This window comes from Crinia signifera, chromosome 8, assembly GCF_055691185.1.
Source record: "Crinia signifera chromosome 8, ASM5569118v1, whole genome shotgun sequence".
Lineage (NCBI taxonomy): Eukaryota > Metazoa > Chordata > Amphibia > Anura > Myobatrachidae > Crinia > Crinia signifera.
Genome location: NC_139224.1, coordinates 45,855,716 through 45,875,002, shown reverse-complemented (window position 1 = coordinate 45,875,002; position 19,287 = coordinate 45,855,716). Strand labels below are relative to the sequence as shown.

The 19,287-nt window shown below is 45.8% G+C and overlaps 1 protein-coding gene across 6 annotated transcripts in view; it reads right to left on the bottom strand.

Moving 5' to 3' along the window:
* The window catches only part of ZC3H7B (zinc finger CCCH-type containing 7B), a 76,568-nt gene extending 69,138 nt beyond the window's left edge, over positions 1-7,430 (bottom strand). For 2 of the 6 annotated variants that reach the window (XM_083156278.1, XM_083156280.1), the window contains exons 1-3: positions 5,077-6,697; positions 2,117-2,177; positions 1,994-2,033 (exon numbers count right to left, since the gene is read on the bottom strand). In XM_083156278.1, the coding sequence (XP_083012404.1) occupies positions 1,994-2,033; positions 2,117-2,177; positions 5,077-6,241 (1,266 nt within the window). In that variant the 5' untranslated portion in view covers positions 6,242-6,697. Of the gene's footprint in view, positions 1-1,993; positions 2,034-2,116; positions 2,178-5,076; positions 6,698-7,188 lie in introns of those variants that run through there. The other 4 variants (XM_083156282.1, XM_083156281.1, XM_083156284.1 and 1 more) reach the window with 4 other exon arrangements.
* Between the last annotated feature and the right edge of the window lie 11,857 nt (positions 7,431-19,287).

Below are 19,287 nucleotides of genomic sequence, written 5' to 3'. Positions count from 1 at the left end.
GGGTCGGGGGGGGGTTCTTTTTGCAGCGAATCGCGGGAGGGGGGGTCGCGGGGGTGTTTTTGCTGCGAATCGCGGTAGGGGGGGAGCGGGTGTTTTTGCCGCGAATCGCGGGAGAGGGGGGGGGGCGCGGGGGGGGGGAGGTTTCGCGGGAGGGGGGCGCTCACCTGGTGGCTGTGGAGTAGCAGTGCTGGGCAACATGGGAAGGCAGTGGGTGTCTGGCACTGTCTGTGGGCTCACTGGGCTGGTTCTCTGTCACATACCTCCCAACATGACCCTCTCCAGGAGGGACACAATGCTCTGTTTCTAGACTTCCCCTTAATGTATGATTGCCATCACCTGTTTTAAACAGGTTAATTTCTCAGAAAGGTGTTCAGCACAGATGAAGGCAATCACACATTAAGAGGAAAGTCCAGGAACAGAGCGTTATAGACACAGACACCCACTTTGAGTGACAGATGTAGCCAAATATATAGGAGATAAGAGAAGGAAAAGCACATGAGGGAAGAGGGCCCTGCTCGTGACAGCTGATATTCTTGGGTGTAAAGGTAAATAAATAATGTTTGTAGATAAAGATAGATACTGAAGCATAAATCCCTGAGGTAGTCTGACTCCCTGAGGCAGAGAGTGACTATAGCATGGTATTGTGACTCTATCCTGCTAAGGTAAAGCCAGGAAGAGGGGAATGGAGTATCGCAGTTTAGTCTCCGGGACTCATCAAATATCTCAGCTAATGCATCCTTAAAAATACAGTGTTCTACTATAGGGCTTTGTTCCAAAGGCGGACCAGGTAGCAAAGCTCTAGAAACATAGCCAGCCCAGAAACGTAAGATAGCGCCCCAATATACTTGCACCATTCTAAGGAGCAGATGCTCTGTGAACTAGATCGCAGGTTCTCAAACTTGGTCCTCAGGACCCACACAGTGCGTGTTTTGTAGGTCTCCTCACAGAATAATTTTAACTCCATCTGTGGATCTTTTAAAATGTGTCAAGGAGTAATGAGTGCACCTGTGCACCTGCCGGGTGACCTGCAATGTGCCGGGTCCTGAGGACCGAGTTTGAGAACCCCTTTACTAGATTAACTACAAGAGACATAATACCAGTCCACTATTAATTCAGCACAAAATCAGACCAAGCACAACCAAAGAACACAAATAGGAGGCCAGAAGAGGCTGCACATTTAGTTGATGCATTCATATGCATAACCCAAGTACACTTCAACTGGGGATACAAGAAGGGGTTTGGTGTTTGGAGCTGCTGGTGGGGTTTAGCCTTAAATGATTTATTGGATAATGATTTGGGGCATGGATTGAGCAAGCAATGTGTAAACGCTGTTACCAGTAGTCCAATGAGAACACAACCAACCAAATGCAAGCAATCCAGCGAATCAGGCGATTCCAGCCTGGAAACCAGATGCAAGTGCTGGTGGTGAGTATCTTGTACTGGGATGGCATATGATATTGTATGCAAAAGGTCCAAATACGGTGTATCGTATGCGATCCTGTCTTGCAGGAAGCTGCCTGGGAGTTTAGGGGCCCTTTAGATGTGTGGGACTTGGATACAGATTGAATGAGGTAAGCAGCATGCTTGAGGTGTAAAGGTGCCCATACACGGTGCGACAGGGCAGTGCAATGAGATGCGCGCTCCCATGCACGTCCCATCGCACAGCACATAAAGTCTGTGCAGCCCGTGCTTTTAGTACTAGATTGCATCGTAGCTGTGTATGGGCACCTTACGGCATGTTGCTGTGTTAAATCCAGAAGTAAATTTGTCAGGGCTTCTGCTCTCAGTGATAAGCTTGTCAGGAATATATATATATTTTTTTTTTTTACAATGACTTTTACGCACCAAAAGGATATCTGAAATGGCAAAAAGACATTCCATAACATGGCCAACAGACAGTAAAAAAATATGCAGATGATAGATACATTTATTGGAGACCTAAGTTCAACTTATGATTAGACCAGGTGTATCTTTAATTAGTGAATTATGTTACCTTGTAATCATCGTCACTTCCATGAAACGGTATAGTAGACCTGGTGGAAAGGAAAATTATCATCGTAAAGCCACAGAAAAAAAAACCAAAACCATCAAACAGGAAAGTATGGGAAATACTCACTGAATAAACTGCAGTCCCTTTTCAATATCTTCTCTTCGTTTTTGTCTCTCCATAGAAAAACCTAAGAGAGAGTGAAAAGTCAGGAAGCAATAAGTGAGCCTATTATTACCTACTGGAGAGACAAGAGTTAAGCGAGACATCCAAAGAAGTAATCTACTCAATGTAACTATACTGGCCCAACGCCGATCTTTCTAGCACTCTGCGCCCAATCACTGTTTAGGTGCAGGGTTCTAGAATGAACACAAAGAACACAGCTCTTGCTGTGGAATTTCAAGGTCCCCAACTATAAATGTATTTCTTACTTAGCAGATAAATATTAAGCAGACATTATGGGCCTCATAGTACAGTGTTTATTGGTAATAGAAAATTCAGTTTAAATGTTATTTAATTCAGGATTCCAACTGTTGGATTCTCTTGACATTCGGAATCCTGGCTGTTTTTCGACTGATCAGACACTAACTTGACAGTCAGAATTCAATGTCCCGAGTGTCAGAAAGATCGTAAATTGTTGGCAACAGCCACAGATTGTCGGTAAATGGCCGTGACTTTGACAATCTGAAGTCTTTTGACAAAACAGATCCGACTTTAAAAAAAAGTTGCATCCGGCACCCTTTAATGCTGTCGGTAACGGTATCATTGAATAGGTGAGTGACAATATTTACCCTGTTGGGAAATACTGGCACAGATTAAATACCCCCTAAGTGCAATAGAATTAAAAACCACTTAAATACAAAACTTTGGAGGATATCAGTATTCACTCCTTGAGGAGATCCCTGACAACCAAATGTTTTAACAGTGTTTCAGTGTGTTGTTTCTAGACTGTATTGCTTTAGAATGGAGAACAGATTACGGCTGAAGAAGAGTCGCACGCAGAGTCCTCATTGTGTGCCTGAAACTTATTGTTCATTATAGCACCCTTTCTTTGAAAACCCATGCAGTTCCTCTTCCCTGCCTGGGGTGTCGCTGTCTGCAGTGGTGTTTCTAGCACAGGTCTAGTTTGCATATCAGTGCTGATATACAGACCACACTGTGCTAGAAGCACTACAGCAGACAGCGACACCCCAGGCAGGGAAAAGGAGTGTTCATTCTAGCACCCGCTATCTTTGAAAACCCATGCATTTCCTGTTCCCTGTCTGGGGTATCGCTGTCTGCTGTGGTGTTTCTTGCACAGGTCTGGTTTGCATATCAGTGCTGATGTACAGACCACACTGTGCTAGAAGCACTACCCCAGGCAGGGAAGAGGAACAGCATGAGTTTTCAAAGATAGCGGGTGCTAAAATGAACAATAGAAAAGGAACCGCACAGATTTTCAAAGATAGTGGGTGCTAGAATAAACACTAGCTCAAGATTTCTGCCTGTATGGCAGCGACCGGGCCTGTCCCTTTTCGTGATGCGGCAGCCAGGCCAGGCCAGGCCCGCCCCTTTTTGTGACTGTGCGGTCCGGGAAAGCCCCTTTTTGTGACATTTTTGGCCCAGTCCGCCCCCCTTATGCTGCCCCCGTGCAGCAGCGCCCTGCCCGCCCCGGTTCCTAGAAGGAACACTAAACATGCATGTCAATTTGGCTATATAGCCAATGACTTGCATGTTCAGTGGGTCCCTGGGACGTCACTGAATGACACCATTTACCAATATCGTTCAGGGGCCAAGCAGCAGCTAATCTTTTCAAATGAGGGAGGGGGTCATTAACAATGAGCAATATCTTTTACTTTCTCATCTAGTGTGTATGGGGCTTCAATCACGCTGACAGCAATCAATAGCTGAAACAATAACGTAGGGTAGGCAACAGTCTAGCTGCTGTGGAATTACACATCCCAGCATGCTACAGTTTTGGACATGCTAAAACTGTGGCCAGGCACGCTGGGATGTGTAGTTTCACAGCAGCTGGATGGCCACAGATTGTCTTCCCCTGCGACAAATAGCTTGCTTACAAAATATACAAAAGGAGACGTAGCAGGAGTTAATCAAGCATAAAAGGTAGTAGACAGAAGTAATCAACATTGCGGTTAAAAAAGCATATTATAAATGGCTTCCACTTTAATCTAAGAGTAGGATAAAAAACTCCTGATTAGTCTGAAACATAAATAGCATAATCTGAATGAATATGTTACAGGCACTTCACATTTCACAAGCAATATCTCCTAAAGGGTATATAAGCAATATATTACAGAGCTGCTTAGTAAGACACGACATAGGTGCGCACTGTTACTACATCTAAACTATTCAATTGCTGGTCGCCATGGCCGCACTGTTGTTCTATAATGCATGGGATTAACCACATTTATTGGCTTATCTTGAGCGAAGTGCACACGACAGACCCAATGCACTCGCTACCAGACCCAATGCCCTACTATATTTGGAATATTGTTCGCATCTTAAGAGGATGTGAAAAGAAACACACTATGGCCCTTATTCTGGTTCACTCGCAAAGGTAAATCCTTCGCAAATGGACAAAACCATGTGCACTGCAGGGGGAGCTGATGTAACATGTGCAGAGAGAACTAGAACTGGGGTTTTACTTTAAAGTGAGATCTATATTGCAGTGTAAAAATAAAGCAGACAGTATTTTCTATGCACAGAAACAAAATAACTCTCCCAAATCTAACTCTCTGCACACGTTACATCTGCCCCACCTGCAGTGCACATGGTTTTGTCCATTTAAGAAGGAATTTGCCTTTGCAAGTGAACCAGAATAAGGGCCTATGTACAGCCTAGGGACTGGTCTCCCAACACAATTGAATATCTTACAAAAGTAGTTAGACTACCACAAACAACCGAATGGTCCCCTTAGTGGTTCCTTGCTAAATGAAGCTCTGCCCTAATTCCACTGTCAGAAAAGATACTTGTGTAACATTACCAAAGCAGATTCTGAAAGGGCACTTTTGCCAAGATAAAAATAAAATTTTGGATCCTTGCAAGTAAATTAAGCCATCCATCTTTTTCTCCGTCATCTGACTTCTCACCTTCCCAAAAAGCATCATATTTTGATTTCATCATCTTCTCAGACACATTCAACATTGAAGTTTCAGGCACAATTCTGTTCTCAATATTCTGGGTGGGACTTAGCTCTCTAAAGTCTGATCCATTTACCACTACTTGAAAGTTATTTGCTTTTTGGTTTGGGGGCAGGTCTGCAGAGGGTGGTATTTCAGGTGGTGCGGCCTTCACAGGAGGTGGTGGTAGTGCTGCCTTCACAGGTGATGGTGGTGCCATTGCTGGAAGTAGTGCAGGTGCTTTCTCAGGTGGTGGTGGTGGTGATGCTGCCAGAGCTACCTTCGCTGGTAGTGATGATGCTGCCTTTGCAGGTGGTGGCGATGCAGCCGACCCTATCTTTGCAGGCAGTGGTGGTAATGGCAATGCTGATGATGCCTTCATGGGTGGTGGTGGCACTGCTGACGAACCCTTTGCAGATGGTGGTGGCACTGCTGACGAGCTCTTTGCAGGTGGTGGTGGCACTGCTGACGAGCCCTTTGCAGGTGGTGGTGGCACTGCTGACGAGCCCTTTGCAGGTGGTGGTGGCACTGCTGACGAGCCCTTTGCAGGTGGTGGTGGCACTGCTGACGAGCCCTTTGCAGGTGGTAGTGGCACTGCTGACGAGCCCTTTGCAGGTGGTGGTGGCACTGCTGACGAGCCCTTTGCAGGTGGTAGTGGCACTGCTGACGGGCCCTTTGCAGGTGGTGGTGGCGGCACTGCTGACAAGTCCTTGGCAGGTGGCATCTCTTCGTCATCTTCAACTGGAACCACCATAACCCAATATCCCAATGCAACATCATCACACTGTATAAAGGTTGGGTACATAGTATCAATTTTCCCTTCTGCCTCAATAAGAAGTGACTGATAAATACTGTCAGATGGTTTCACTGCATCAACAATTCGCACTTGGCCACGATTCAACGTTCTGGCCACAACAGAACATATGACCCCCTCAGGCACTTCTGATGGCACACAACTGATAAAGACAGATCTTGCGGGATCCGCATTCTTCTGTAGACACCAGCGATAGGTCCCCTGTTCCACCCCTCTGGACAACAACTCAGTCAGCAAGCTAAATGCAACTTGTTCTGCAGAGTTTCCATCATGCTTTGAGGGACAGTTCTGCTTTTTCCTGGCCCCCTTTTTTGAAGACATCGCAGAGGTATTACTGCAGATCTAGAGGTGTAGCTCTATAGGTCAAAGCATAAGAGTATGATGTGCACCACGCACAGGATGCAACTTCTGGGGCTGGCAACTCACTCTAGTGTAGGAAATAGACCAAAACTAACAAATTAAATAAAGTTTATGAATCCAATTTTTTTTTTTTTTTTTAAGATTGTGCTATAACTTTCACTTCACTTGCTGCAAGTTCTAGCTCATGGAGACTCCAGTTCCTCCATTATTACCTGATCCCTGTCATGGATGGGGAGAATGAAACAGTTCGCACACCCTAGTTCTACAAGCAGCGTAGCCGCTGTCTCCCAAATCCAAACCCCAAGCTCCGCATCCGCAAGCAGCACTTTAACATGATCCAACCAGCACTCTGTAGCGGCTGCGCCGCTGCTTCGAAGCGGAAACTCCGGCGCTGGCTGCAGCTCTTGGTTCATCCACAAGAGGAGCAACTGTATGTTACACAACTGTCCGCTCCCCAAGCGCCATTTTGCTGTGTTCTTTGCCTTACAGTAAATCGTAATCAATTTTGGTCTACGGAAAAATGACCACCAACGTACATTTGTGACAGGGTTCAAGAAGACATTTGAGAAATATTTTTAGGGACTTCAAAAAACAGGAAAGTAGAGCTGACATCCGCCTAACAAGAACTGACATCTACCTAGCAACAACAAATTAACCCCGAATGTCACAGAAGACACAAAGCATGCACGCCGGTTAGGGGTTCTATAGACATAAAGAAATAATATATAAAGCAAATGTGTTTGTTTTATTTTGCACAAAAACATATAGCTGATTAAATACAGCCTGCAAAACCAGACAGCTGGGGTGTAGCAATGTATATGTGATGTGTGCATTAGAGGAGAGAGGTAGATTAGATGTAGCAGCTGCATTGACAGTAGGGGAATGCCACCTGCACCCAGACCTCACACCTCTCACAGCTTACCCGTCCGTGTCCTGCAGCCCTCCAGACACGTGCATAGGTGGGCGCTGCTGCTCTGCAAGAAGGGGCTTTATTTTAGTTTAACATACTGTATATTCATCATAAGCTGTTTCCTGTTACCGGCTGTATTATTGTGTTACTTTCATTTCCAGGATTGTGTCTGCAGGCTCCGCCTAGAGGAACAGTTCCGGGTCCTAGAGAACAGGGCTGAGGGCTCTCTCCTCTTCTTGCTGGCTTGAGTTGCTGCCTGGAAGTTAATCAGGCTGCTACCAGAGTTATAGCCAGGGCCAGATTACCAAACTCCAGGCCTCCACAAAAAAATAAGCCCACTACCATGACAGCATGATAATCACCTGCTGGTTACATGGGTGGCCATAAATCGTTAGTATTAAAATAAAATTTTTATTTTCCCATACAAAATGATGCGATTTTTGTGTTTTTATATATTTAGGGAGACACTGATGGTTAAATCTCTAATTAATTCGGTCCCCGGTGATTTTGCAACAGGGAACAATGTTTTTATTATGCGCATGCGCATATTAACTTATGCGCATGTGCAGGATCCCTGTGCAAATTGCTGCGGTGACTTGCATAGTCGCCAAGCCGTTCATGCGGTGGGGGCGTGTGGGGTCGTTGTTGGGTGTCGCCCATGGGAACGCCCAGCGTTTCATGGGAATGCGGAAGGGACGTCAGCTGCCCACCGTACCTTTGTCCTGGCACATGCAAATAGTCTCCACTGACTTTTATTTGCAAGCCCAGGAGAAATCATTCGATGGTCAGCGACCATCAAATGATTTCTCCAGCAGCTGGCACATCTGAGGGGATGTTTCTTCGGTACACATACCCTTGCATAGTTGCGGGTAGGGATGGCCATCTTTGCCTTTGCCATCGATGGCAAAAGTGCAACTTACCATCGATGGTGTATAAGTATGCAATGGATGTTTTTACATATCGATGGTCATCCATTTGCTTTGAAAGATTGGCCTCTGAGTCAATCAAAATACAGGGGCGGGGCTTCATGGGTGTCGGGGGCGGAGCTATGCTCAGTGTCCCAGTCCCTAGATGAAAAAAAGAAAATCGAAACTTCAGTTAAGCCTGACATCAATGGTGGGAAACCATCTGGTTCTCCCCCATCGATGTCAAAACTATTCGACATCAGTCATAAACCATCAATGTTTTCTAATCATTGATGGTTGATGGCTATCCCTAGTTGCTGGGGCGGGGATCCTCACAGCTTACAGAGTCAACCAGAATCATCCCCATAGTGTATTGGTCCAACATAGCATTGGCATCACTTGTCCAAACCTCACCATTGTCTATTTTAGGGCTGGGGCAAGCCTGGAGTTCTTACCTAATATTATGTTTGGTAAACTACACAATTGGTTTTCCTGTCTATTCACTGGAAGTTTTCTGTTAACATTACATTTTTATAGGTGTCTGCTGTGTTCTGGATCGCCTACGCCACCGTTTCCCCTTCTCTCCCTAGTGTTCTTTCCCCTTTATGTTTTGTCCTGTCTTATGTCTGTCCACTTCGCTTCATAGTGTTGCTGAGACGCCTCTGGTCTGGAATTCTCCTGCCACATCACTGTTCACGACAATTGATCTTCTTCGTGAGGCTTCTAACGTAAAGAAATTATTACTTTACTTGACCATATTACATGTAGAAGTGGCCTTCCGACAGGAATCCCACCTCGTTCCATCTGAAATTCTGAAACTTAATACTCTTGGGTTAGAAGATTTTAGCATCAGCCCCTTTCAGTTCTAAGTCACGTGGGGTAGTTAGGTTACTTAGAAAGCATTTAATTGCAGAAGACCATTCCACTCAACAAGACCCTGATGGCAAATTCTAGATTGTTGACGTTACTATTAAGGCCCCTTTCACACGCTCCGGCTCCTTCTGGCCAGCAAAACCCCACACGGCCAAGAAGCCGTGCCGCACTGAGAAGTTAACAATGGTCGGGATGGCCACAGCCCGGCAGCCGTCCCTTCCAGTGGTGACAGCCGGCTGCAAACGTGCGGCCGGGCCGTGGCCGCCCCGTGTGAATGGACACAATCGTGTCCATTATTAACTACTGTGCACGGCTTTTGTCCACGCTGGGTTTCGCTGCCCAGCAGGAGCCGGAGCGTGTGAAAGGGGCCTAACGCCACTCGTTTACTCCTCTGTAATATTTATGCCCCCAATAAAAATCAGCATCCATTTTTTTGAATACAGTCACTAAACTACACCCTCATTCTGATGAACAGATAATACTTGCGGGAGACTCTAATTCCACTGTCTCCAACACACTTGATAGGAATACGGGTTTACATTCTAGACACACATCTCCTAGATATGGAATTTCCTATTTACTGAAGCTTCATCTTGACGTCGGGAGGGTTTTTCACCCGTTTGAATATGATTTTACCTGCCTATCAGCAGCACATGGTTCCTTGTCACAAATGAATTATGTTCTTATGTCTGCATCCCTATTTAATAGGGTGCAGGACTCTAATATTGAAGCGATATCTCTCTCACACCATGCGGTCAGCTGGGTGACACTCACCACTTTTGTCGATAGGGGTCCCCATAGACAATAGTGCTTTCCATCCCACATATCTGATTCATTGAAGTTCAGGAATATGGTTGAGGCCCAATGGATGGACTTTAAGCATAATAACACTACTTCGGAGGAGGAGACCCCTCTACTATTTTGGCAAGCATCCAAACTCGTACTCAGAGGCTCCATTATTTCCTATACATCACAGCATCAAAAGGACATCCAGGCTCTTTACCTGGACTCCCAATCTAAATCAACTGAGGTCTTCCAAGCATTTAAGAGATCCCCCACCCTGGCTACAAATCAGTATAATATGAACAGAAGAAACTCTAATCTCCCAAATGGAGTCTAGGCTGACTTTCCTGTCTCATTGTAAATTACACAAATTCAGTCATCGATCTTTAACCTCTTAAAGGGCCAACACCCGCCTACAATATTCCAATCTCTAATAAGCACGGATGGTACTATGGTACACACTGGTGGCCAGATCTCTGAAGTGCTCCATTTCTTCTATTGTTCCTTGTATTCGCAACCCCATATCGATACACCACAGAAAACCTCATTCTGGGATTCTGTTGCGCCCCCATCCTCTCTCCTGAGTTCTTCCAGACCTTACTAGCACCCATTACGGTGGAAGAAATCTTGAACGACATCAAACAACTTTAAACTGGCAAATCTCCTTGCCTGATGGCCTGACTATTGAATACTATAAAATTCTAGCCCCTAAAATAGCAAAACCTTTATGTTTATTTATTTACATGCTGTTAGACACCTCCTCTTTATTTTAACTCTGAGATCTTTCATATAGGCCAATATCACTCCTAAACACAGAGTATAAGCTCTATAGTAAGATCCTAGCGGATAGGCGTAAGTTCCTGGTACCTGCTCTGATCCATAAAGATCAGACTGGCTTTATATGGGGCCGCCACTCTGTGGTCAGTGTCTGAAAAATTCTAACAGTAATGCAGTGGCTGGATTCATCTGGGAGTTCTGACCCACATTTCCATCTCTCCCTTGACGCCAAAAAGGCATTTGACCTGGTCACATGGGAACATCGATTTGAGACCATGATGAGGTTTGGCTTCCCGGATGGCTTCATACACCTAATAAAATTACTTTATGCAAACTCCTCATCCCAAATACTCTCCAATAACTATCTCACTGCCCCGAATATGCTTCATAGAGTCACTAGACAAGGCTGCCCCCTCTTCCCCCCTCCTATTTTCCTTGGCTCTTGAACCCTTGGCTATTGCCTAACGCACTATACCATCTTATACTGGTATTACAATTAGATCAAGGGAAGTTAAAATTATGCTGGCCACACAGATTAGACCAACTTTCCTCCAACCATCCAACTAGTTGGTTGGTTGTGCCGAAAATCTGGTACTGTATGAGGGAAAATGCCAATAAGCAATTATTATCACCCCTGGCCTTGAAAATTCTATATATCTTGAATGGAGAGACAAAGGTATCTCCTCTATTCGTAACATATTTGTCCCTAGAGGCAATATATTCTCCTTCTCAGACCTAGTTACTTAATATGACTTGTTTAATTGCCACTTTTTTTATGTATCTACAATGTCACCACTTTGCCGGCTACTATGCCGCCTAGAACTGTTAATGATCCTGTTATGACTATTGCAACTTCATAATATTCTTGGATATGATTGAGAAATTTGTATTCCACTCCCATTGCTTCTAAACGGGATGTTTTGCAAAATAACATGTACTCGAAGTGGTTAACTGAAGTGCCTGGTCTTCCCACTGTACCCGGTTTGCTGAAAATGTTGTTAGGGTAGGCGTCTCCTATTCTCCGTTACTTCGACTGGTATATGGGAAATAGGGTTGTAGGCTTGTTGTTCAGTGTATATAAACTTGCAGATGTGTCCACATACATCTTGGTTTTACTGCACCATGTATGGCACAATATGGCACACCTTGGACTCTGCAAAAGTCACGATTTGTGATTTTTCAAAAAATTTGCTTCTCTAATCTATTACTTTATACAAGTTCTACTGCTTCAGAATTTCATCAATGGTAATGTGTTCGCTTATATGGAAAAGTTTACACGATATATAGTATAACACAGTTTTATTTTAACAGGTAGCATAAATGGCAATTTATATAAAGAAAGTTAAAAATATAGAACAGGATCTTCCTTTATACTTTTAGGGCCACTGGTGGGTCCTTTACACCAGGCATGTCCAAACTGTGGCCCTCCAATTGTTGTGAAAGTACACAACCCAGCATGCTTTGCCATAGTTTTAGCATTCCCTAATAGCAAAACTGTGGCAAGGCATGATGGGACTCGTAGTTTCACATTAGCTGGAGTGCCATAGTTTGGCCATGCCTGCTTTACACCTTTAGGGCCAGATTTAATTATTTGCGTTGCCGGCAACCACTAGAGGGCACCCAACAGAGCTATTGAAATGTAGCTCTCTGTTTGGGCTGGGGAGACCGAGGGGAAGGTGAGCTGAGATCTGTGAAAAAAGTCACAAGACTTTTTGCTGTGTATTTATTAGTTCAGTCATGTTTAGCCATGAATAGCAGATAAACCCGACCTTAATGTGCATGATCAGTGCAAAGAAAAACATTAATAGCATATTGCCTGTGATCTCCCGTCGCTTTAGATGGGAGATTGGGTGCGATATAACAATTGAATCTGGGCCTTAGAATCAGGGCCGCCGACAGTGGGGTGCTGTGGGTACAGCTGTCCCTGGCCCCGGTCTCTGGAGGGGCCCAGGCAGCTGCCCACAGCGACATCGGCACGGTGCCACCCTCCCACCCCCACACACCACCTCCCCCACTCCGCGGCACGCACAATACACAGTGACGGTATGATGATTTACACTGCTCTGTACATTGTTACCTTGTAACATTACCTCTCGTCTTGTCAGAAAGTTCAGCACGCACCACGCAGAATCCTGGAAGCTGTAGTTCCCCAGCCAATGTAGCGCTACTAGAATCATTCTGTACAGCGTGTACCTACATTTCCCGGCGTTCAATGTGCAGTGAGCCGCTCAGGTAGATGACGGTCTTGTTGTTGTTCATGATGGGAACTGTAGTTTTGTAAAGGCCATTTTCCTACTAGGAGCTTTGGATTTGTTATTATAAGAACTACTACAGAAGCGGGCGGCGTGTACCGATTGTGAAGGGAATAGTTTGCATCTAGAAAGGCCATAAGGCCGAACACAATGCCCATTACATACTATATAACACACTGTAATGCCCATTACACATAAGGCCGAACACAATGCCCATTACATACTATATAACACACCGTAATGCCCATTACATACTATATAACACACCGTAATGCCCATTACACATAAGGCCAAACACAATGCCCATTACATACTATATAACAAACCGTAATGCCCATTACATACTAGTATATAACACACCGTAATGCCCATTACACATAAGGTCACACATGATGCCCATTACTTACTATATAACAAACCGTAAATCCCATTACATACTATATAACAAACCGTAATGCCGTAACCCCTGGCAATGAGCACATAACCCATGGCAATGAGCACGTTACCCAGGAAATGAGCAAAACACAGCACCCGGAGGATAAGATGATGGAGCTGGAGCTGAAAGTGGATACAGCCCCATAGTTGGCACCTCAGACTCCAGAAGCAGCAGCATGTGCCAGCCTCCCCCCCCCCCCCAGATGTGGGTGCCAGCTGGGCCATGAGTCTGCCCATCAGACATTGCTTCTAGTATTCCTCCAACATACCAAGCCAGCAAAACGCACAAGCATCTTCCACATGCCTTTACAAACCAAGGCCAGAACAACACATCAGAATGCTTGCCATTACTACCTCCTGCCATAATAACACACAGAACATACTAAAACACATAATGCAGCCTACTTTTCCAATGTAATTCCTTTTACAACTTTATTTGCAATGTGCTATTATACATCTCGTGTACAGTTATAGCATTTTACTTATGTATAAACAACTAATATCTTGGGCAACTTTAATGCAATGCCCCATTATATTATAGAAGGCAGACTGCTTACAAATTATTGAGTCATCCGCTTCAGCCGCACCCCCAAACCGCGGGTCATTTTATCGGATGCACCGTCTGGGGCTGTGCACACTGCACTGATTACCGGGAGCGGGGAGCTGAGCAGCAGGGGCGCCCAGTAGATACCGAATGGCTGGGGCGCATAAAAGATGGCCAAGCATGCTCAGCAGGAGGCCATAAACACTCTGCAGAGGGCTGGGCAGCTGGGGATCTCAGTGGATGCCGGCCGAGCAGCTGGGGGGCTCAATGTACGTCCGCACCACAATGGCTGCTGTCGGGTGCCCGCAGCTCCCCTCTGCCATTCACTGTGACAGACAAGCAGACAAGCAAAATTTGCAGAGGATCTACAGCGCACACATGCATCTCTAATCGTAATCGCATCTCTGACAGCTGAATCCCGTCATTGACTTCGGTTCCACATTGTACTAGCACTGTCTATAAGCGCCGCAGCTGGGCTGGGGAGGGAGCCAGCGGCACAGTTTGCGGTGCACGGCTCCGGCGCCCTTTGATCTCTCGGCGCCCAGAGCTTGTGCTCCGCCCTCCCTACGCCCCTGCTGAGAGAGAGCAAAAAAAAGGAAAGAGACTAAGGGAGAGGTGACAAGGGTGTGAGGTGATGAGGGTGAGATGAGGCGACTTGATGAAATGATGATGGTGGTGTGGTGATGAGGGCGAGTCTTGGTGTGGTGACAGAGGCAAGGTGACTGGAGAGAGGTGATGGCGGGTAAGAGGGGGAGATGTGATGGCGGAATAGAGGAGATGACAGAGTGAAAGGGGGTGAGAGGAGGTGAGGGGGCGGCGAGAGGTGATAGTGTAATAGAGGGGCAAAAGGGGGTGTAGTGACAGGGGGTGAGAGAGGGTGAGGCGATGGAGTGAGTTGAGGGGGGAGAGGAGGTCCCCTTTTCCCAGCATTAACGGGCCTCCGGCTCCCGGCTGGGTGCCACTGCTCCCTCTCTCCGTCTGGGTGCCACAGCTGCTCCTCCATCTCCCCGGATGGGCGCTGACGCCCTTTATACAGCCGGGTGCTGCTACTGCTCCCCCTCTAGCCAGCCAGGTTCCGCTGCTGCTCCATCTCCATGGCTGGGTGCCACTGCTTCTCCTCCTTGGCAGCTGGGTATGAGCAGGATGAGATAGGTAGGGGGGTTGGAAAGGGCAGGGTATGAGCAGGATTACATGGGATGCTGTGTATGAGCAGGAGGGGAAGGGAGGCTGGGTATGGGCCGGGGGAGATTGCAGGCAGGGTATGAGCAGGAAGAGATGGCAGGCTGGGCATGGGTTAGGAGGAGATGGAGGCTGGGTATGGGCAGGAGGATATTGCAGGCTGGGTATGGGCAGGAGGAGATGGGGGGCTGGGTATGGGCAGGAGGAGGTGGCAGGCTGGGTATGGGCAGGAGGAGGTGGCAGGCTGGGTATGGGCAGGAGGAGGTGGCAGGCTGGGTATGGGCAGGAGGAAAGTGGGTATGGGCAGGAGGACATGGGAGGCTGGGTATGGGCAGCCTCAGGCCGCCGGTATGAGCAGGAGGAGAGATGAGAGGCTGGGTATGGACAGGGGGTGGGCGGGACAGGCAGAGTGACATCACAGCACCGCCCCCACCACTATCTAGCTGAAGCTTCCTACAATAAATCAGGTAGGCTGCACAGCACTGATAATCTGGGCGCTAGTTCAGTGCAGCCCTGTGTTACACAGGACAGACTGTGACAGGAGCAGGGGGCAGAGCTCCATGCAGCGCAGCGGCAGCGCCAACATCTGGTTCTCGCACATTTCAAATATGGCACCGACTAGTGAGCCAATCAGAGCTTGCGGCCCGGAAGCCACCCCTACGCATAGGCTGCTGTCCTAGGCAATTGCCTAGAATTCTATTGGGGTTTGTGCTGCGCTCTACCTCTAATGTATTTGCCTCTGCAAATGATTAATGCGAATATGTGTCTTTAAGAACTTCAAATTTATTTATACATCAGTCATAAATTGGTCATATATCATGCCAGTCATAATACTGAATAAATAGATAACTGATTAATTGATTGATTCAAAGAAATATATTAAAAAGTGAAAAAAATGAAAAAATGAATGAATAAATGAAAAAAATGAGAAAAAATGGAAATATGGAAAGAAACGTTGAACAAAAGAAATAAAAGTTTTTTTGGGGTTTGCTGTGCGCAAAATTTCGTCTGTTCAGAGTGAACAAAATAAAGTCTTTCAGTCCAAATGAAACAATAGCGGCGTCCCGCTGTTTGATTAATTTGCAATGTCCTTAATTGTGGATCAGCCTTCAGGTACCTCTTTGCCTTCAGGTATTCCGGGTCTGGTACTCGTGGGGGTCAGTGTACACCCGGGGTCCCGGACTCCTGGGACTGCGCGCGCCTTCTGCCTGTTCCGGGGAGCTGCGTGTATCACGCTGTTCTCCGTTTCAGACAGGATTGGCCGGACGCTGCCCCTTGTCTGCGGCGGTTACTTGGTACACCTTTCCGGGTTTGCAAATTACCCGTCCAGGTGACTGTTCTCCGCTCTACGGGTCCCCTGGCTCACAACCTCCCTTTCCCTTCTCCGTACTCACCTCTTTCTTTGGCGATCTCCTTGCCGCCGTCGTCCAGTGTGTGCACACGCTGGCTTCCGCTTCTCTGTACCGTACTCTCCGTCTGTTCCGCAAGTAGATGGGGTTGAGCTGTGTGTCTCTCCAACGCGTTTCGGCGTAAGCCTTCTTCTAGGGAGCTGTCTGTTAGTCTGTCTTGGCCATTTTTAAATAGCCCTCCGTCCTGATATCGTGTGTTTCTCATTGGTTCCATTGAACCTTCTTTGATTGGTTACTCTGTCTGTCTATCACCGCGGCTGATTATCAGTTCGAGCAGCCGTGGTTGTTTCTATTGTTGCAATTGTCCAATTATGCAATCAAGCTTGCTACAATCAGTTCTGCTGTCATCATGTTTTATTTTGTAAACATGTTTATTCGTTTTTAGTCATAAGAAAACTTTTTTGGCTGTAAATATATATTTACCATATTGTTTTTTATGTCAGACATGTCACGCAATTTTAACAGAAATACATATCTTATTCCGTTGTATTGTTTCAAATCCGTGCGTATTTGCAGCAGGTATGCTGCTGGATTTAAATGCGTTAAATACATATGCGTGCGCTTGTTCATTTTACGTGTTTTTTCTACTGCTATGATTTGTCCTACTGTTCATAGTCCTCATTTCATATGTGTTAACAGTAGATAAGTCTGATGGTTATGCGTTTTTTATATAAATTACCTGCAGATGTGCTATTAATGATTGATATGCGTTTTTCGTGGGTATGCTATTATCTGCATATACATTGTTTTTATGGTGATTGTTTAGTGGCCACACTGTTACTCTGTTATTTAATACATTTTATTTGTGGTGGGTGCCCTATTATTTTGTTGTATAATCCTTCAATGTTTGTCATTGTTTGTCATTTTTTTCCCACTATTGCCTTCACCTCGTTATCCAGATTTAAACCCCTGGGTTTCAATGTCTTCAATTTATACATCCATCCTAGCTCTAATTTGTTTATGTTCAGCACATGGTCACCCCCCCTCCAGTTGTTCTGTACTTCCTCTATCCCTATAAATTTTAATGAGTTGGGGTCCCCATTGTGGTTATCATTAAAATGTTTGGATAAGTTATGGTCCTCATTCTTCTTCTTTATGTTCCTTATATGTTCATTTATCCTTACTTTTAATGGTCTAGTTGTGCGACCTACATACTGTTTGTGACACCCGCATTCCAGCAAGTAGATCACTCCCTTGCTGTTACATGTTATTCTGTTCTTAATTTTATATGTCTCTTCTGTTACTGTAGATTTGAATATCGTGGCTGGTTTTGTGGATCTGCTGGCTTGGTTTTTGCATCCTGTGCAGGATCCACAGTAGTAGAATCCTTTATTTGGCTGTTTCTTAATCACGCTGGGTTGGATCTGTTGTTTAGGTGGTATGTGGTTGTTTACCAATTTCTGTCTAATATTTGGAGCTTTACGATATATTATTTTTGGTTTGGAGGGTAAAAGGTCTGATAATAGTTCGTCCTGTAATAATAGGGGCCAGTGTTTCCGCAGTATTTTTTGGAGTGTGGTGGATTCTTTTGAATATTGTGTGATAAAAGGTATTTCTCTATACATGTCATTGTTTTTTTCTTTGTATGTGAGTAGTTCTGTTCTGTTGATGCTTTCCACTTGTTTTAGTGCCAATTCTAGTTCTGTCTCTTTGTATTTTTTGTCTTTGAATTCTGCTGTCATTTCTTTACTCTGTTCTAGATAGTCTGTGTTTTGCAAATTACCCGTCCAGGTGACTGTTCTCCGCTCTACGGGTCCCCTGGCTCACAACCTCCCTTTCCCTTCTCCGTACTCACCTCTTTCTTTGGCGATCTCCTTGCCGCCGTCGTCCAGTGTGTGCACACGCTGTCTGTTCCGCAAGTAGATGGGGTTGAGCTGTGTGACACACAGCTCAACCCCATCTACTTGCGGAACAGACGGAGAGTACGGTACAGAGAAGCGGAAGCCAGCGTGTGCACACACTGGACGACGGCGGCAAGGAGATCGCCAAAGAAAGAGGTGAGTACGGAGAAGGGAAAGGGAGGTTGTGAGCCAGGGGACCCGTAGAGCGGAGAACAGTCACCTGGACGGGTAATTTGCAAACCCGGAAAGGTGTACCAAGTAACCGCCGCAGACAAGGGGCAGCGTCCGGCCAATCCTGTCTGAAACGGAGAACAGCGTGATACACGCAGCTCCCCGGAACAGGCAGAAGGCGCGCGCAGTCCCAGGAGTCCGGGACCCCGGGTGTACACTGACCCCCACGAGTACCAGACCCGGAATACCTGAAGGCAAAGAGGTACCTGAAGGCTGATCCACAATTAAGGACATTGCAAATTAATCAAACAGCGGGACGCCGCTATTGTTTCATTTGGACTGAAAGACTTTATTTTGTTCACTCTGAACAGACGAAATTTTGCGCACAGCAAACCCCAAAAAAACTTTTATTTCTTTTGTTCAACGTTTCTTTCCATATTTCCATTTTTTCTCATTTTTTTCATTTATTCATTCATTTTTTCATTTTTTTCACTTTTTAATATATTTCTTTGAATCAATCAATTAATCAGTTATCTATTTATTCAGTATTATGACTGGCATGATATATGACCAATTTATGACTGATGTATAAATAAATTTGAAGTTCTTAAAGACACATATTCGCATTAATCATTTGCAGAGGCAAATACATTAGAGGTAGAGCGCAGCACAAACCCCAATAGAATTCTGTACGACTTAAAACGGAAACAGTCATCCGTTTAGTGCGGCTGCTAACCTGACACAAGAAGATTCAGAGCGCAGGTTACAAACCAAAAATCCATATTTTGTAATGGACATTTGACTCCAGGAGCCAGGCGCCGGGACACAGATTAGTAGATATGCGGTCCCGACTCCCGGCGGAATACAGACGCGGCGGGGGAGCCATGGTAAGAACGGGGGGCAACACTAAATTTAGGGAGAGGGGGCG